Genomic DNA, 18,234 nt, shown 5'->3' on the forward strand with positions numbered 1-18,234 from the left:
TAGTAGAACAAAGTACCTCAGCTCAATCCCTACCACCTCAGCACCACACGTTTTCATTTTCCCACATCCCCTTCTTAGTGCTTGCTTTGTATACACATTTCCATAGGTGTAATCCTTTATTCAGTTGCATTTTATTGTAAATATTTTTCCATGTTGATATAATATCCTTTACAAGTATTATTTTTAACACTTGCATTGTAAAAATCCACAGTAAAACTGTGCCTTTATTTTCTTCATCGTCTCTCTCTCTTTCTACTCTTACCTTGTCATAATGCAGCACTGAGCGTTTTATTTATGTTTTTCCTTTTAAATTACTTCCTTATATTTAAGATCAAAGATGATGAACATTTTTACATCTCCTGATATAAAATTAAGTTATTTTCCAAAGAATTATATTGATTTACCCTGACACCAGTTATACGGTATTAAAAATGGATAAATTTATGGTTTAGTTTATAACTTACCTTTGTTTTACCTTCTATTATTGCTGTTTGTTTACGTATATATGTAGAGAGAGGATCTGTGTGTATAAAAATATAGAGAGCATATATATATGTGTGTGTGTATCTCTCATCTTAGACTTTAGAGTCATACAGTCTTAATGGGTGGATTCTGGTTCTGCCACTTAATCTTTCTAACCCTATTTCTAATCGTTTGTAAAATGAGGATATTAATGCCTATCTGGGAAGATTGTAGTAAAGGCTGAAGAAGATAGTGCATATGAATGCCTCATCTGGTGACACATAGTAATCACTCAGTGTATACTAAATGTTAATTTTTTTAAGGGTTCTGTATTTCAAAATCCCCGTAGCAACATTACAGATACTTTACAGACCACGAGGTTTGGAAAATCAGCCTCATTTCAAAGGGAGTAACTCTTAACCCAGTTTTTATGACTGAATATCATATAAGAATTACCTCTGGCTTTGATCAGTTTCAGGAAAATGCCAGTGAGGGGAAGTCTCCCCCAGAAGATGTATTTAAGAAGCCTCTGCCTCCAACTGTGAAAAAGGAAGAGAGTCCGCCTCCAGTAAGCCTCTCCTGATGGCCTGTGGTAGGGGTGGGGGTGCTTACAGGTGGGATGCCTCACCCCGGTATTGGTCTTTTAGCTCCGTCTGTCTCACCAACAAGAACTCCTCTTGAGTATAAGCATGAGGTAGACGTTCCTGGAATATTATTGGTGAATCAGAGGCGGTTTTCCGTCCTCTTTCTCTTACCTGCGTCATTCCCTCCAGGGAACACTTGGCCCTTATTAAGTTACAGTCTTGGTCCTGTTAACTTTTCTCCTCTGAATGACCAAGGAAGCCTGTTTCCCTGTTCCTGATGTTTCCTGCCTTTTGATGCTCCATGAGGATCCGTTAGATGTGGAGTGCATGAGTAGTCATCTTTGTAATTTGCCTGCCTGCCCAGAACGAGTGATGCTAACATTGGTACCCATTTTTTGGATGCCTTGAAGTGATAGTCTCAACCTAATCACAAGTGATTCTGAGTGAATACAGATATACAACAATAATGACCATATTTTATTACTATTATTATATTATTTTTAAATTTGATTGCTCATAGCCCAATGACCATGCGTCATTATTTAACAGTTCCAATAAGCTACTGGTAAATTCTCTCTGCATACTCTGCATTAGTAATTCAGCTCATTGTAGCATCTGTCAGAACCATGCCTTAGAGTTTACCTTACTCAGGAGCTGGGTCTGTCTACCTAAGTGCTTATCCTTCAGTTGCTTTTAGTCCCTCTCCTAAATCTCCTTTGCTACAGAGATTCCAGTGGCCTTAATGAAATCCAGTATAATTTGACATCATCAGTAGCAGTATTATGATAGCTATCTTTCCTTCCCTCCATGGATCGTAGTGACTTAGAGGTGTTTGTTACCTCTTCCTCTGTGTAACTTGTAACTTCTTAGCTCTTTTCCTATTTTCTATGCCAATTCCCTCTTTTCCTTCTTTTGATAGAATAGCTCCTAAGGAAACCTCTCTGGCTTATCTCTCTGAGCAGGGAGCAGGGTTAAACTTGAGGCATGTTGCTTCACCTGGGAAATGAGCAGTGGATCATGGGGCCGTTTAGAACCCAGTTCTCATTCCAGCTAAAAGCAAAAAGAAATGAGATACCAAATATCAGAATATCCAGAAAACTGGCCCCAAAATACAGGTTGAGTTTGGTGTTAATCCCTGTCCTCCTTCTTCCAGCCTAAGGTGGTAAACCCACTCATTGGTCTCCTGGGTGAATACGGAGGAGACAGTGACTATGAGGAGGAGGAAGAGGAGGAGCAGACCCCTCCCCCGCAGCCTCGCATAGTGCAACCCCAGCAGCGAGAGGAGCTGACTAAAAAAGAGAACGAGGAAGACAAACTCACTGACTGGAATAAACTGGCTTGTCTGCTGTGCAGAAGGCAGTTTCCCAACAAGGAAGTTCTCATCAAACATCAGCAGCTTTCAGACCTGCACAAGGTATTAAGGGGAAGGGTTCCTGGCCTTTCAAACTTTGGAAACTTTGATGAGTATTGCAGGGAATGAATTGCTCCTGTACGTCTTGTTCATGAGTTGCTCTACATTTAGAGCTGTGCCCACCTTCAGAGAGCTTCAGTGTGTAACCCAAGGCAGGCAGCACAGCTGTGGCTGGGACACCAAACACGAAGGGTGTGCTGAAGACGGGAGAAAGCGTAGTGAAGTAGGATGCTCATGCATCTGTTGTCTTAGCTCTGCCATTAGCCTAACAATTTAACCTCAGATAAACCCCTTCTCTTTGGTACTTGGTGCCTTACATGGTTTCATCCAGCTCTGATGCTGTGCAAAACCCTGGAAACCCATTGCTGTCTAGTCAGTTCTGACTTGTAGTAACCCTGTAGAACTGCCCCCATAGAGTTTCCAAGGAGCAACTGGTGGATTCGACCTGCTGACCTTTGTTAGCAGCCGAGATCTTAACCATTATGCTACCAGGGCTCTTGACAGCATGCGGTTTTCCCCAGAGGTAGGTCAAATTCTGCCATCTCTTCACAATAGCTATTCTTGGGGAGTCAAATTGATATACAGTGGCTCTCCCCTGCAGGCTGCTAACCAAATGGTCGAATCTACTAGTTGCTCCATAGGAGAAAGATGTGGCGATTTGTGTCCAGAAAGACTTACAGCCTAGGAAACTGTATGAGGCAGTTCTACTCTGTCCTCTAGGGTCACTGTGAGTCAGAATCATCTCGATGGCAATGGGTTTGGTTTTTTGGTTTAACCAAGGAGCGAAATATGGACAGATAAAGCCCCTAGATGAACCCATGTTCTCAGGATAAAGTAATTTGTTTCATACTTACTCTTCAGCAGATACTACAAGAGCAGGGGAGGGGATTGGATTTAGGCTTTCTCTCAATACAGAAGCCAAAGTCTTATGGAGCTAAAAAGCTGAGAAGCTCTGCTTTTGGTAGTATGCATACCTCTTCTCTCCGCTGCCTCTGAGGAGGCTCTGCAAAGCTTCTGGGACTCTGCTAAGATACTCCTGACAGTCCCTGGAACAGACTAGTTGCCAAATCCCTTTGACCTTCTGTGATTCTCAGTCATCAGACTGACATATTTGAGTTTCTGCTTTCTAGAGAAAATGCTGGTAAATAACTAAGGAGATAAAAGATAGTTGTCAGAAAGAAGGAGCCAGAGATCTGGTGAATCCACAAACTGAATTAGCCCTAGGACAGTGGGAAATGGACTGTAGCACTTTTCCTTTCCTTGGAGTGATGCAGTGCAAAGAATCACCTCACCATACAATAGCTGCTATGGGCTCCTAATCTGTGTGACAAGCTAGCATTAGAACCTGGGCTCCCACTGGTAAGCCTAAAGCAAGATCAGTTGGGAATTGTTGCTTGTAGGGTACAGGGATTATTTAGGAGGGTGGGTCAGTGAAAAGAACTAAGTACCTAAAGCAGCCATCAGGAAAAGTCTAGAGGCATTTCTAGGACCTGTTTTTTTTTTAGATCTGTACTCATAGAACCCCTCTCTTCTCAGCAAAACCTGGAAATCCACCGGAAAATTAAACAGTCTGAGCAGGAGCTAGCCTATCTGGAGAGAAGAGAACGGGAGGTAAACCTTGGTAACCTGTTACTCTCTTGACCCCAACTCCTTTTGCCTCCTGGTGTAGAGTTTACAGGCTATGCTAACTCTTCCTCACAGGAAGACAGAGAACAAAGAAGCCCCAAAGGTGGTGTATACATTTCTCAAAACTCATCAAACACTACATTAAAATGGGTGCATTTTATTGTTTGTAAGCTATACCTCGGTAAAGTTGATGTTAAAAAACATGGCATTGGGTTCTCCAGGTGGGCCCAATAAATAGCAGTCCTTTTTCTCAGCTTTTGAATCAATTGAGAAAATCAAGGAGTAGCATGGAGTGTTGTCGGGAGGATATTGGCTAGGGTTGCTGAAAGACAAGTTTGAGGGAGTAGCTTAACGTGACAGCCAAATGAACTTGCTACCTAGACTACACAATTAGGCAGACACACCTGCCTGATCACAGCTTGGGGGAGGTCTTCTGTGATGGTGAAGAACCTGCCTGTTGGAGAGCCTGCCTCTCAGTGGAGGATAAAACAGCTGAGTCAAGCATGCCAGCTTATTCTTCCCAGTTTATTGGAGAAGTCACTGGTTTCTCAAGAACAGTGCATGAAGGGGCAAAAGATTCCAGTAGTTAGACCAGTTGAGCTCCCTTCATATTGAAAGAAATAGCAGAAATGGGTTAAAGCCTCCACATCCCTGCCCCTTGCCAAAGGGAAGCTCAGGTCTGCTCTTCTGCTTACCAACAGGGTAGGTTTAAAGAAAGAGGAAATGATCGCAGGGAAAAGCTCCAATCTTTTGATTCTCCAGAACGGAAACGGATTAAATACACCAGGGAAACTGACAGGTAAGCCTGGAATCTTCACTCAACCTAGGCCTGAAGGCCTAATGGTGAAATCATCTCCCTCTCCAGCTGTACTACTGCTTTGTCCCTTGGGGAGATAAGGTTAGCAGAAACAGGTTCTGACAACTCCTTGAGCATGAGGTCCACCCCAGCCTTTTAACTACCTGTTTTTACACAGGGAATGTGTGTGTAAAGATTGGCTGGCTGGTTCAGCTGCCCAGAGTCAGGGCTGGAGTGGCCATAGTCCGGAACCCTTTCTTTCCTCATTGGTAATGCTGTACCCTCCTATAGGGCTGATAAGAACGTAACACTTCTGGGATTTTTTTCTAGCGAACCTCCATTCTCACACAAGGGTGCTGAATCCACAGTTGGTGCTGATACAGACATGTGATCTCAAGCCTCCTGTGCTTATTTCCAGTCAGACAGTTCCCAAGTGGTGAGCCCAGAGTTAGGTAGAATCTGTTGATAACCCACTGCATGCAGGCACTACACTAAGTGTAAGGAATACTTAGGTATATGAGATCTAGATCATCTTTGAGCGCAGAATATGGAAGGCTTAAGTGATGCTGTGTCTCCTAGGACAAACATAGAGATCCAGTGGGGAAGGGGAGAACATTTCAATTAGCGGGAACTACATACACCGTGGATGAAAGGGAGAGCACTCCAGACACATTTGAGGAGTTGCAAGTAGCTTGATTGGGCTGAAGGTTGGGGGTATGGTCCAGCAGGCGGGGCTGGTTTGTGAAGCTCATACACCTCGAACGACATGCTGTCATCTTGAATACCATGCTAAGACTATTTTAAAGGCAGTGGTGGCTCATGGAATGATTTTAAGCTGGGTAGAGATCATAGCTTCACATTTTGGAGAGACTAGTAACCGTGGGGAGGACAAATTTGTAGAGAAACTAGTTGAGGCAGTTTTGGTTGTGATTCATTCAAGGGAGAGAGCGTGATTACCTGAGGGAAGGCTGTGAGTATGGGAAGGAGAGTGGTTTAGAGAAAGTTATCTAATTCACCAGTCTTGGTGGTGAGTTAGTTGTCTAGGGAGAGGGAGAAGTCACTGATGATGCCCTGGTTTCTAGTGGGTGACCAGGAGGATGGTAACAGGCAATAAAGGCCTTGAAAGGAAGAAACAGGCAATGAGAGAGTGTAGAACAGGAGGAGGAGGTGTGATAGTTCACAATGAGAGGACTTCAGTAGGTTTACATTTTGATGAGCCAAAGAACCAGTAACCAGAGGAGTTTGTACCTGTGGGGAAGGGGGAATGATTGAGGAAGCAAGGCCCCGAAGGAGGCTGGACAGGGTCTAGAGCTCTGGCATCCCAACTGACTTGACCACAGCCCACAATAAGATATATTTTTGTTTCATGGCCCAGTAATCAAGTGTGTGTGTGTGTGTGTGTGTGTGTGTGTGTGTGTAAAAGTCTTCATGAAATAATAACTTTCTTACTATGTGAAATTAATTCTGTTATTTCTATTCTAATCTAGTCTATTTTCATTTTTAAGAAGTGCTAGGGTGGGACTACCGAATTGCTAAAACACCCTGTTGGGGCATTTTTTGTAATTTGACAGACACTCAAGTAAGGCAAAGGTGCCTTAGGAGTCAACCATAGGCAGGAGGAAAAAGGCTACCTTAACCCCCGGTCAGTGGGTCGAGGCTTAGGCTGGATGCAGATAAAAGACCCTTCTCCATTCTCAGCATCCTTCACAAGCACTTCTTCTGGCTTTGCTCCTTCTCGGTTTTCTTTCCTGCTCCTCTTCCTTTTCTGGGTAAATCCAGGTGTTCACCAAGACTCTGCCCTCGGTGCTCCTTTGTTCTTGCTGCTGTACCCTCTGACCTGGACTGTGTAAAAGACCTGTCACCAACAAGCTAACAAATCCTGTGGTTCTGTCCCCATCCCAAACCAGATGTATGTTTTCTGAGCTCTCAGTCTGTTTTTCCATTTGCCTCCTGGGAATCTCCTCTTGGAGTCCAGACCTGCTAAACCTCTTAGGTTTGTATTTCAGATAAGTGACATCATAGCATCACTGCATACCTGGTCTGACCCAGTCCTCCTCCTTTCTCTCCTATATCCACTAAGTGGCAAATCCCTAGTTAGTTTCCTTGCCCCCCATTCTAGCTTGCTTCCACACTGGGCTTTTTACTCCCAGTTTTTACTTGCTCTGTTTTTCAGTTCATTCTCTGCCCTGCCACCAAAGCCTTTGTAAGCAGAAATCTGATCCTGTCACTCACCTCTCGTGCTCGTATACCTTGCCTAGAGGGAAGCCTGGGCTCCAGAGTTTCTTTGCCTGAAAGATGAAGTCCAGAGGCATGATTTGCCTTGTTCGTCCAGGCTTTTCACAGTCTGGCCCCAGGCATCCTTACCTTCTTCAGTTCCTCTCACTCCTTTCCTGGACAGATCGTGTTCTTTCATTCCTTCTTGCCCCTGTCCCCATTTCTTCCCACTCTTTTTCCTGCTCACAAACTCCTCATTTGTCAAGACCCAATTCAGATGTACCCTCTTGTTGGAATTCCTTCATCTTTGGTAATGTGCTTCAGAGTTTGTGTTCCCACTGCAGATACCCACTGTTCTGAACATCCTTCCCCACAAACAGGACCAAGTCTTGGTCATCTCTGTATCCCCAGGACAAAGCCCAGTACATAGTTCGCAGGCACTTCAGAGGTGTCGTTTAATATACCTTGCAGGAGGCAAATCTGAACCAAGAGAACAGAGGTTTTTATTAGGCTCACAAGTAGGTCACTTTGAAAGTGATGGTATCTAAGTATGTCTGCTTCTTTTGCAGTGATCGTAAACCTGTGGGTAAAGAAGGTATCGACAGTAGCAGCAAAGGAGGCTGTGTCCAGCAGGCCAGTGGCTGGAGGAAGGGTACAGGCTTGGGATATGGCCAGCCTGGCTTGACTTCAGCAGAGGAGGTGAAATGGTTTCCATCTTGTTGGGGGTGGCATGAACCTTGAATATACTTTTAACTTCTCTCATTCCGTGGCCTAGGGCAGTGTAGCTGGGCTTTTTCCACTGAGAGTATAGGATATGAAAGCATAGGAGTCTGCTGTCTGTCTTCATTACTGTGTCATAGCTAAGCATGTGCAGTTTGGTTGGCCGTGGTGAGAGGGAGGAAGAAGTTAGAAAGGGGCTCCCCTTATTCTTAAAGAGCAAGCATGGGCAGTGTGGGATTCAGGCAGATTGAGACTGAAGAATTGTTTGGTAGAAAGGACCAGGAAACCAGCAACAGAGGTGATAGCTAAAATTTGAGGAGCATAAAGCTAAAGCTAGTCTGGGATTCCAGGAAAGACTTTGCCCCTCATATTTCAAGAAGAACCTCTAGAGAAGATGATAAGGGAGAGATTGGTTTCTCTCTTTCCTACAGACTTTCTCGTATCTTTGATATTGAAGCCTATATCCTGTATTCATGGTGTCACCATTCCGTTTACTCATCTTGGGTATTTGTGTAGTAATTAAACATTTCAAAAATTTCTCCTATAGGAGAGTAATTGGGAGTGTGTAGCAAGGTGTATATGCGTTTTTGTGTGAGACACTTGATTTGTAAACTTTCACTTAAAGCACAATTTAAAAATTATTTAAAAAAAAAAAAAAATGCTCCTATATCCTGATCTTTATTGGTCCAGAAATGCTTGCGACCAAAGACCAGCCCCGAGGCTAGTTAATACATAGGGCCCACTTCACTGTTTGTCTTTGTTTTTCAGAATGAAGGCCGAGTGAAGGGGCCCAATGTGGGGACCCCAGGAAGAACTAGCAAGAGACAGTCCAACGAGACTTACCGAGATGCTGTGAGGAGAGTCATGTTTGCTCGGTATAAAGAACTCGATTAAAAAATGGAGACCAGTCCCACAGGACACAACCTCCTTCTTGTTTTGTTTGTCCGTCTCCTTTTGTTTTGTTACTGTTCTTGCTGCTAGAACTTTTTTAAATAAACTTTTTTTCAATGTGATAATTTTTTGTTAAATTTTTCTCCCAAAGATGGGTGGGAGATGAAGCTGATGGTGGGAAAGAGGGAGTACCTTGATATGGGTTATTTGCATTAATGCTGAAATGGCACCAAGTAGTACACTGTGCCCTGCTGTCAATGTGAGTGGTTGGGTTGCAGTGACCTTTGAACCCTAGCTTTTGTGAATGCTGTCAGATTTTTTTTAATTATTTTTCTAGTCTTAACAGTGAAAATAGCATCTCTTTATTGTTTGTTTTTATTTCTTTGATAACTGCTGGGGTTGAACATGTTTCCATGTTTGGTTTACTACTCATTAGACCTTTGAAAGTCCTCTTCTGACATCCCTATTGTTATGGGGGCAGTGGGACAACTTTTCCTGAGTGCCTGCTGAGTGCTCAGTGCTTTTACACATTGTGATCATGGCATAGTAGGCTTAACCATTCCCTTCCAGCCACTGCCCGAGCTCCTCCTCCCTTCGTAGCTAAAACTCTCTAGAGGTGTTTGTGCCCTCTTTCTCAGTTTCCCCACCATCATCACGCATACCATTTTGCAGAATTTCCTTCAAGGTGAGGTTTTTTTTTTTCTCTTTGCAATTAAAAGGACCGTATTCTGTGAACCTATTATATGTATATTTTCCAGATAATTCCTCAAGGTAACGTTACAGTAGTGAGAACTGTACTTTGCAGTTGTCTCAGGAAAAATGTTTCTTAAGAAGAGAACTGAGTGTTTAGAAGAGCATCTTGATGGTGTAAATTTTTCTCTAAAGGGCCAAAAAGTCAATATTTTGGGCTTTGCGGGTTAGATGATCTCTGTCACAACTACTTAGCTCTGCTGTTGTAGTACAGAAGCAGCCATAGGCCACACATAAACAAGTGGTTGTGCTCCAGTAAAACTTTATTTATAAAAAGGGATAGCAGGCTGGATTTAGTTGGCCAACCCCTGGTCTAAGAGCATGATCTAGATACAGAAAGGCAGGACTAAGGATTGAATTGTACTCTTAAAAAAGAGAAGGAATCTTTGGCATTTTTGGAGGGAGATGGGTGGGGCAGTGAGGAGTGGGAATATGCCAAGGGGAAAACGTGGCCAGTGAGATATTTCTAGCAACAGGAATGACAAATGTGTATTAAATTGTTTACCATGCCCAGATATAATCCTTTTCTCTTAACCTTTAATAAACTTGTTCGCCCCTCAAAAAGGAAAAGAAAACCAAAAAAAAAAAAAAAAAATGAGAGCACATTGGCTTGGAATTGAGAGCCTCAGGGGGTCTGGGCTAGCTACAGCTAGTGCAGCCTTGCAGAAGATGGGCCATTTGAGCTGCTCAGCCCCAGACAGGTGCACTTCAAGAGTCCTTCTGGCTCTGATCGATGCTCTGCAGGTGCATTCGTGGTGGTCTTCTATCTCATTACTTTCTGTCTGCCCTTCACTGTGTAGGTCAAAACCCTTTTTGGAATGTGGTCCAGTTTTGTACTGAACCCAACAGTCTAGGTTTTTCTTCTAACCCTGTGTCACCCTGCTGGGCCTAGAGTGAGCTCTGGGATACATTCTTGAAGACTCCTGTAGAGGGTACTTAGTTGGCCCAGGCTATTGGCAGCTCAGCAGAGGTACCATCAAATTATTAAGTGTTAATTCTATAAATGTTTTGAGAGCCTTCTCTGTTTCTCACTGGGGTTTATAGTAAGGTCACTGTTTGTCTCTGTGTCTGTGGGACTCTGTCCACTGGGGAAGATGGATATTGAACAATTATTGACGTGATGGGAGCCTTGAGGAAGAAGTGCAGCAAGCTATTAAGATGGCATGATACAGACTTGACCTTGTTTGATGGCAGCAGCGTCTTTCCTGAAGGAAGTGTTTAAGCTCAGACCTCAGAGACTGAATTGGCCCATTGCCTAGTTTTTTTCCTACTTTGGTCTTAAAAGTTTAATAAGAGATTTTGCTGTTGCAAATAAGGTCTAAAGTAGGAGTGGGTGTATAAAAAGTGTGTCACCCTATGATGTCCTTGGTAGTTCCTTGAGGCCTTTGATCAGAAGGCCAGCTACATGAGGGCAGGGATCTTGGGTTGTTTTCTTCACTACTGTATTACTAGGGCCTGGCACCGGGTGTAACATGGTAGGTGCTTAATAAATGAGTTAATAATGCTGAGCTCATATGCCTATGGGAAATATTTGTTTAAATTTAGATTGTATATCTATTTCAGTTCATCAAAACCCATCTATGAGAGAAGAAATTAGTTTATTGTACAGGTAAGAGTTCTTTCATCAATCTTGTTTCTTTATATTCTGTAGCAGTAATTTCCAGCCTGGGACCAAAACATGTGAACCAGTTTTTTATTTTGCCAAATGGTGGGAGGTTTTTTTTTTTTTAAGACCTATAATCATTTTATCCAAAAAAAAAAACTTTTTTACATCAAAAGAGTTTATTCTATATTGAACATACATGGCTTCATTAAAACACAAACCAAAAAAAAAAAAACCCTCATTGTCTTTGTTTTTCTTAGTGAGGGGACTTGTTACGCTTTTCCAGACCCATATCAGCCCCCATACAGATGTTTGGGAGCACAACTCAAGCACAACAGCTTTTCCTTGAGGTGCTTGAGCACCAGGGCCGTGTCCACACAGAATTAGCAGCCAGAGGCAGTTTGGAGGATGGCACTTCCCTCTGGATGAAGGCCATCCTTTTTTCTAGGGGCCTCCCTGAAGTTTGTTTTAGGAATGATTTTGTGCCATTTATGAACAGCCATATACCTTTTATAGCTGGTAATGAGACCAGCTCAGCAAGCAGTGAAGGGCTGCTCAGAAGTGCTTGTTGAACTGCTTTGGGGAACAAGATAGTCAACTGCTTTTCGCTGTTCAGTCTAGTGGGTTCTGGATTCTTGACATCTGCATCATCCACTGTTTAACTTTTTTCTTTAAAGAGTTGAGTGCCTTCTGTGGTCAGATACATGAACTTTTTTCTGATTATAAAAGGTTTACATATATATACTTCAAAGTTGTGTACTCCCTTTATAGATAGACAAGTGATACAGATGAAAAAGTGGAAGTTTGTATAGATAGAAAAGTAGGCGAAAATACAAATATATATACATACCAAACCAAACCCGTTCCTGTTGAGTCAATTCTGACTCATAGCAACCCTATAAAAACCCGCTGTCATCCAGTTGATTATGGCTCATAGTGACCCTATAGGACAGAGTAGAACTGCCCCAATAGAATTCCCAAGGAGCGCCTGGTGGATTTGAACTGCCAACTCTTTGGTTGGCAGCCATAGCCCTTAACCACTACACCAGAGTAAAACTGTCCCATGGGGTTTCCAAGGCTGTAAATCTTTACAGAAGCAGATTGCCACACCTATATCCCATGGGGTGGCTGGTGGGTTCAAACCACCACCCTTTCAGTTAGCAGCCAAGCTCTTTAACCACTGCACGGCCAGGGTTTATATGTGCATACAGGTAGAGAAAATAAATTACCTATCATTCCAGAATGCAAAGAGATTTCTACGTTTCCATCTAGTGTCATGTGTTAGTTTCTATAAAAATGGTGTGGCAGAGGCGTCTGATTTCTAACTTCGTGAGCGGGAGAGAATCAGCATCAACAGCCCAAGGCTGAATCCTGTGAAGGGGAGATCAGATATAACTCCTCTCTCCAAACTTTTACCAATTTCAACACCAGCTGTCCCTCCGTGGTTCTCTCTTCTTCTCTGCTGGATTCAATAACTCGTTGCAATGGCCACATAGAACTCACACAATATGATTATGGGGTTAGGGAAGTAATGGGGTACAATTCAGGATCAGAAAAGACTCAGGATACAATGCTTTGATCAGGGCAACCTCCTCTCAGCCCTGCCTGCAAGCAGGCCTCTGGCTCTTGGCCTCTTGGCCTCACGGCCTCGCCTCTGCCCTGCTCAGGAAAGTGTTAACAAAGCTCCTAGTTCTTGAGTCAGCAAGCCTTATCGCAGCTGTCTCCCATTGGTTTCCTGGTTCCTGTCATCTTGTGCAGCTATCACTTGCTACTGCTGTGCCGCCATCTTTGACTGTCTTCAGTGTCCTGTTTCCTGCGTTTAGAAAGTTCTCAGCACAGGGACCCTGGATCCAAAGGATGCCCACCGCTCCTGTCTCCTCTTGGTAGTAGTCAGGTCCCCTACCCCCCACCTCTGGAGTGGCTCATTTTAAGCCTGGTGGGGTAGCAAAAACTGACCAATTCCCTTGTTAGGGTTCCATACACCTTATTTGCATGGTCCCACCTCCATAAGGGTGCCATGTGCCTTATTTGTATTATTAACAAGCTATCTGTCATGAATTGTGTCCCCAAAAAAATATGCGTCAACTTGGTTAGGCCATGATTCCCAGTATTGCGTGGTTGTCCTCCATTTTGTGATTGTAATTTTATGTTAAAGAGGATTAGGATGGGATTGTAACACTGTTACTAAGGTCCTGTTCCTGATCCAGTATAAAGGGAGTTCCCCTGGGGTGTGGCCTGTACCACCTTTTATAAGAGATAAAAGGAAAGGGAAACAAGCAGAGAGTTGGGGACCTCATACCACCAAGAAAACAGTGCCAGGAGCAGAGCGCGTCGTTTGGACCCGGGGTCCCTGCATGGAGAAGCTCCTAGTCCGGGGCGGGGGAAGACTGATAAGAAGGCCAGCAGAGAGAGAAAGCCTTCCCCTGAAGCTGACCCCCTGAATTTGGACTTTTAGCCTACTTTACTGTGGAGAAGTAAATTTCTCTTTGTTAAAGCCACCGACTTGTATTTCTGTCGTAGCAGCACTAGATGACTAAGACATTATCCAGTCCCCCTTGGTGGGCCACAAGCACCTTATTTGCGTAGTCCAAGTAAGTTACAAGACTATGGTGAGAAACACCATATAAAAGCGATCCATCACACCACAGTTACCCAAAGAGTTTCCAATGTCAGACATTTAATGCCCTTGATATGGAAGAATAAGCCATAGTTAGGAACACGTTTAAAAATGCTTTTCCAAGAAAAAGATCTTATGGAACAGTTGAAACTCCTGATTTGGAATCTCTTCACTGTTTTTCTTTCACTTCTTGAGAGGTTTCTTCTTATCTAGAAAGAAAGGGAAGAGAGCAGTATAGGTGTGGTTTTCCATGACATCTTTCTGCCCTGTCATGGTCTAGTTTTTCAATCTGTGTGACCTGAAAAATCACTTATTAAAATAATTTAAATAATAAATTATTAAGTTGATAAAGTTATATTTATAAAATCATAAATGTATATAATGTCAGAGGGCAAATTATACTAGCTGGATGCATAAGAAAACCACCAATCTCACTGACCAGTCAGGGTCCAAAACATCCAAGGGTCCTTACTTCTTTACACCACAAATGTTAAACTTTCAGCTTTGGTAGTAGATTCATTTGCTCATCACATATTTATTGAGTGCCTACTATGTGCTACGTACCAGTAGAGGCACTAGCAATATAGTTGTGAACTAAATTGCAGTGCAATGGGTCACTTTTATGTGGCCTTCCTCGCCATGGTCTTGTAACGCCTACCCAAGTGTTTGGGTGGGACTGTGCAAATAAGATAATTGTGACCCACCAAGGGGATTGGTCAGTTTTGCCATTCCACTGGGCTCGAAATTTCCCAGTGGCAGGAAAGAGAGGACCCCACCACCACCAAGGAAAGACAGCCAGGAGCCAGCATGTCCTTTGGACTCAGGAATCTGTACTGAGAAGCTCCTGGAACCAGGAGAAAGCTGTAACACTGAAGGCAGCAAGAAGCAGTGGCAGAGACCTGACAGCTGAAACCCGGAGGCAGGAGATGGAGTCTTGGGCTTCCCAACCCACGGAGAGAGAAAACAGAGTGCCTTCAGGCAGAGGATTAGGGCCAGGAGAAGAGTGCCTGCGAGCATGTCTGGGAAGAGGCTGTCTTGTTGGAAGGACTGTATCCTGAGTGTTCCTGAGCCTGAATTGTAACTGTTACTTTCCTAATAAACCCCATAATCATGAGTATTGTCTGTGAATTCTATGTGGCGATTGCAATGAATTATCCAACCCAGCAGAGAAGTAGCCAGTGCCACGGAAGGGAGGGTTGGTGTCAGAATTGATAAGAAAAGGTTGGAGAGGAGGCATGTCTGACCTCTGCCTCATCGGAATCCACCTTGGGCTGTTGATCTTGATTCTTCTTCCCCCTTGTGAAGTTAGAGGAGGTCAGATGTCGCCCCACACCATTTTTGCATAAGTAAACAGACAAAAGTCCTGCTCTCCTGGAGTTTACATTCTAGTGGCTGAGGGCCCAGACTGAAACCAGATTTACTGTGGTCATGTGCTCCATAACATCCATTTGGGCAACATTCAGCTGCATGTACAATCGTGCTCCTGTAAGGTTATAATACCCAAAAAAAAATCAAACCACACCCATTGCCGCCGAGTCGATTCAGACTCACAGGCACCCTTATAGGGCAGAGTAGAACTACCCCATAGGGTTCCCAAGGAGCAGCTGGTGGATTTGAACTGCCAACCTTTTGGTAAACAGCCATAGCTCTTAACCACTGTGCCACCAGGGCTCCAAGGTTATAATAGAGTCCAGAAGTCCCAATCAGAGAATGGGACAATGGGACGTGGCAAATGTAACTGGACATAGCGAATGCAGCAGCTTTCTACACGCAACATGTGTACCTCATGTCTCTTGTATACAAAACGATTGTGCTGCCAGGAGTATAATGGTTGTGGTGCAGTGAATTACTTAACATGGCCCTTCTAGCCCATAGTTTTTGTAACTCTCACCAAATGATTGGGTGGAATTATGCAAATGAAGTACTTGTGGCCCACCCAGGGAGTTGGATAGCTTGCTATTAATGTAAATAAGGTGCATGGCACCCTTGTGGGGCGTGGGACCATGCAGATAGGTGTATAGAACCCTAACAAGGGGATTGGTCAGTTTTGCCATCCTGCTAGGTTTAAAAGAGAGCCAATCCCAGAGCAGAGGGGGAACTAACTATCACCAAGAAGAGGCAAGAGCCAAGTTCATCCTTTGGACTCTGTATCCCTGCCCTGAGACCCTCCTAGAACCAGGAGACAGAGAGAACTGTAACATGGGAGAGAAGGCGGTGAGAAGCAGTCACAGAGAAACAGCGGCAGCAGAGGCAGCAGAATCAGGGCACCAGCAGGAGACAGCATGGTGAGCTCCCAGCCCACAGAATGAGAAAGTTGAGTGCCTTTGCACAGGAGGTTTGCTGGCCGAGTGGGGTGCCTCTGGTGCCGTGCCAGAGCTATGCTTGCCGACTCAGAGCAAGAAAGCTGAGCACCTTTGGGCTGAGGCTTACTGGCAGAGTGGGGTGGCTCTGGGCACTTTTGGCAGAGCTAAAGAGATTTGTAAGACTTGCCCAAGTAGGGCAGAGGCCAGGTCAAGGGGCTGAGGGCCAGAGAGAGGCCTGCCTGTGGGTATGGCTGAGAAGAGTCTGTCCTAATCGAAGAACTGTATCCTGAATTGTAACCTGTTACTTCCCTAATAAACCCCATAACTGTGAGAATGATCTCTGAGTTCTGTGTGGCCATTGCAATGAATTCTTGAACCCAACAGAGAAGTAGAGAGTCTCATGGGAAGGACGGTTGGTGTCAGAATTGGTAAGAAGGTTGAAGAGGAGGCATGTCTGACCTCTGCTTCATAGCAGTCAACCTTAAACTATTGATCTTGACTCTCCTTCCCCCCTTGTGAAGTCAGAGGAGGTCAGACACCTCCTCCGCCACACCATTTTTACAATGGTACAGGACATATATAACCTGTGATACCTATGTCTTGATAATCATAATAAATGCCTATGTTGCTGGCTTCTGTATGTACTGTACTTTCTATTGGTATTTTAATGTGAATTTTCCCTACTTACAAATAAAAAAGTTTACCTTATAACAGCGTATGCTTTGACTCATAGACAGCAGCATCCAATCTCGTGTATTATGCATGTCTTGAGTATTGTAGCATTACCTATGTAATTTTCTTTAAAAAATGTGCTTACCGTGAAGTGCGTCGTGGCTCCCCAAAACAGCAAAACCAATCCTGGTGATAGCAGCAGCAAAAGGCAAAAGAGAAGTATTGATTTGGAAGTGAAACAAAAAGTTATTAAACACATGGAGGTAGAAAATCAGTGAATGTTATTGCTTGCAATTTAGGTAGGTTTGTACAACATCCGAATCACATAACATCCTATTGCACAGAATGTATCATGGATATTAAGGGACACATGCCTGTAGTTCATATCCCAGCTCCACCACTATTAGCTATGTGACTTGTTTTTGTAAAACTAGTAATGATGGCTTTAACTAGGGTGGACAGCAGTGGAGGCAGCTAGAAGTTGTTGAATTCTGGGTATCTTGGAGGTAGAGTCCACAGGTTTTCTGGCAAATTAAGTGTGAGAAAAAAGGAGTCATAGATGACTCTTACGGTTTTTGTCCTCAGTCAACTGGAAGCGGGGAGTTGCCATTTTTTTACTGAGCTAGGGAAATCTATGGAGGGAGACATATTGGGTTCGGCTGTGTTAACTTTGAGATGCCAATTCAACTTCCAAGTAGTAACTGTTAAATTGTTGCCGTTGTGTGCCATCATGTCAATTCTGAATCATAGCGACCCTATGTGACAGAGTAGGCTGTAATCTTTATAGGAGCAGATCACCAGAGTCGCTGGTGAGTTCGAACCTCTGACCTTTGGGTTAGCAGCCCAGAGTTTAACCATTGTGCGATCAGGGCTTCTTAAGTGTTAAATTAACGCTGGAAAATTACTTTCCAGAGCCCTTTCCTTAGAGATGGAGCCCTGGTGGCGCAGTGGTTGAGAGGTCGGCTGCTAACCAAAAGGTCGGCAGTTTGAATCCACAAGCAGCTCCTTGGAAACCCTATGGGACAGTTCCACTTTGTCCTATAGGGTCGCTGTGAGTCGGAATCAACTCGACGGCAGCGAGTTAGGTTTTTTTCCTTAGAGATTATCAATGGAAAGGGGCCCAGACACTCTGAAAACCTGGCTTCAAGAATTGTCTTTATTTTCATACACCTCAGTTTTTTTATCTGCAAAATGGGTTTAATATCCATCTTATAGATTATGAAGATAAAAATAAATGTAAAACACCTAGTACAGTAAAATCACCTGGTGTCCAGTAACGCAATAGGAAATAAACGTTCCTTCTCCTGAAGCCGGATTAAATGTGTTTAACATTGTGTCAGTGAAAGTAAAATGTGCTGTCTAAGGTTCTTACAACAAAGGCAAAGAATTACTCTGCCTAATAAAGAGAAGCTCTCTTCAGGGTCTGCAGAGGGCAAATTGCCAACTCTGTCCTGGTTCGGAAACCCTGGGGGCGTAGTGGTTAAGTGCTTCGGCTGTTAACCAAGAAGTTGGCAGTTTGAACCCGCCAGGCGCTCCTTGGAAACTCTACGGGGCAGTTCTGCTCTGTCCTGTAGAGTCGCTATGA

General features: G+C 43.8%; 1 protein-coding gene across 4 annotated transcripts in view; it reads left to right on the forward strand.

The window, feature by feature from the left end:
• The window catches only part of RBM6 (RNA binding motif protein 6), a 106,444-nt gene extending 97,602 nt beyond the window's left edge, over positions 1 to 8,842 (forward strand). For 2 of the 4 annotated variants that reach the window (XM_049861755.1, XM_049861756.1), the window contains exons 16-21: positions 935 to 1,030; positions 2,200 to 2,460; positions 3,994 to 4,068; positions 4,785 to 4,882; positions 7,663 to 7,792; positions 8,582 to 8,841. In XM_049861755.1, the coding sequence (XP_049717712.1) occupies positions 935 to 1,030; positions 2,200 to 2,460; positions 3,994 to 4,068; positions 4,785 to 4,882; positions 7,663 to 7,792; positions 8,582 to 8,707 (786 nt within the window). In that variant the 3' untranslated portion in view covers positions 8,708 to 8,841. Of the gene's footprint in view, positions 1 to 934; positions 1,031 to 2,199; positions 2,461 to 3,993; positions 4,069 to 4,784; positions 4,883 to 7,662; positions 7,793 to 8,581 lie in introns of all 4 variants that reach the window. The other 2 variants (XM_049861759.1, XM_049861758.1) reach the window with 1 other exon arrangement.
• Positions 8,843 to 18,234: the final 9,392 nt, after the last annotated feature.

This window comes from Elephas maximus, chromosome 20 (assembly GCF_024166365.1).
Source record: "Elephas maximus indicus isolate mEleMax1 chromosome 20, mEleMax1 primary haplotype, whole genome shotgun sequence".
Lineage (NCBI taxonomy): Eukaryota > Metazoa > Chordata > Mammalia > Proboscidea > Elephantidae > Elephas > Elephas maximus.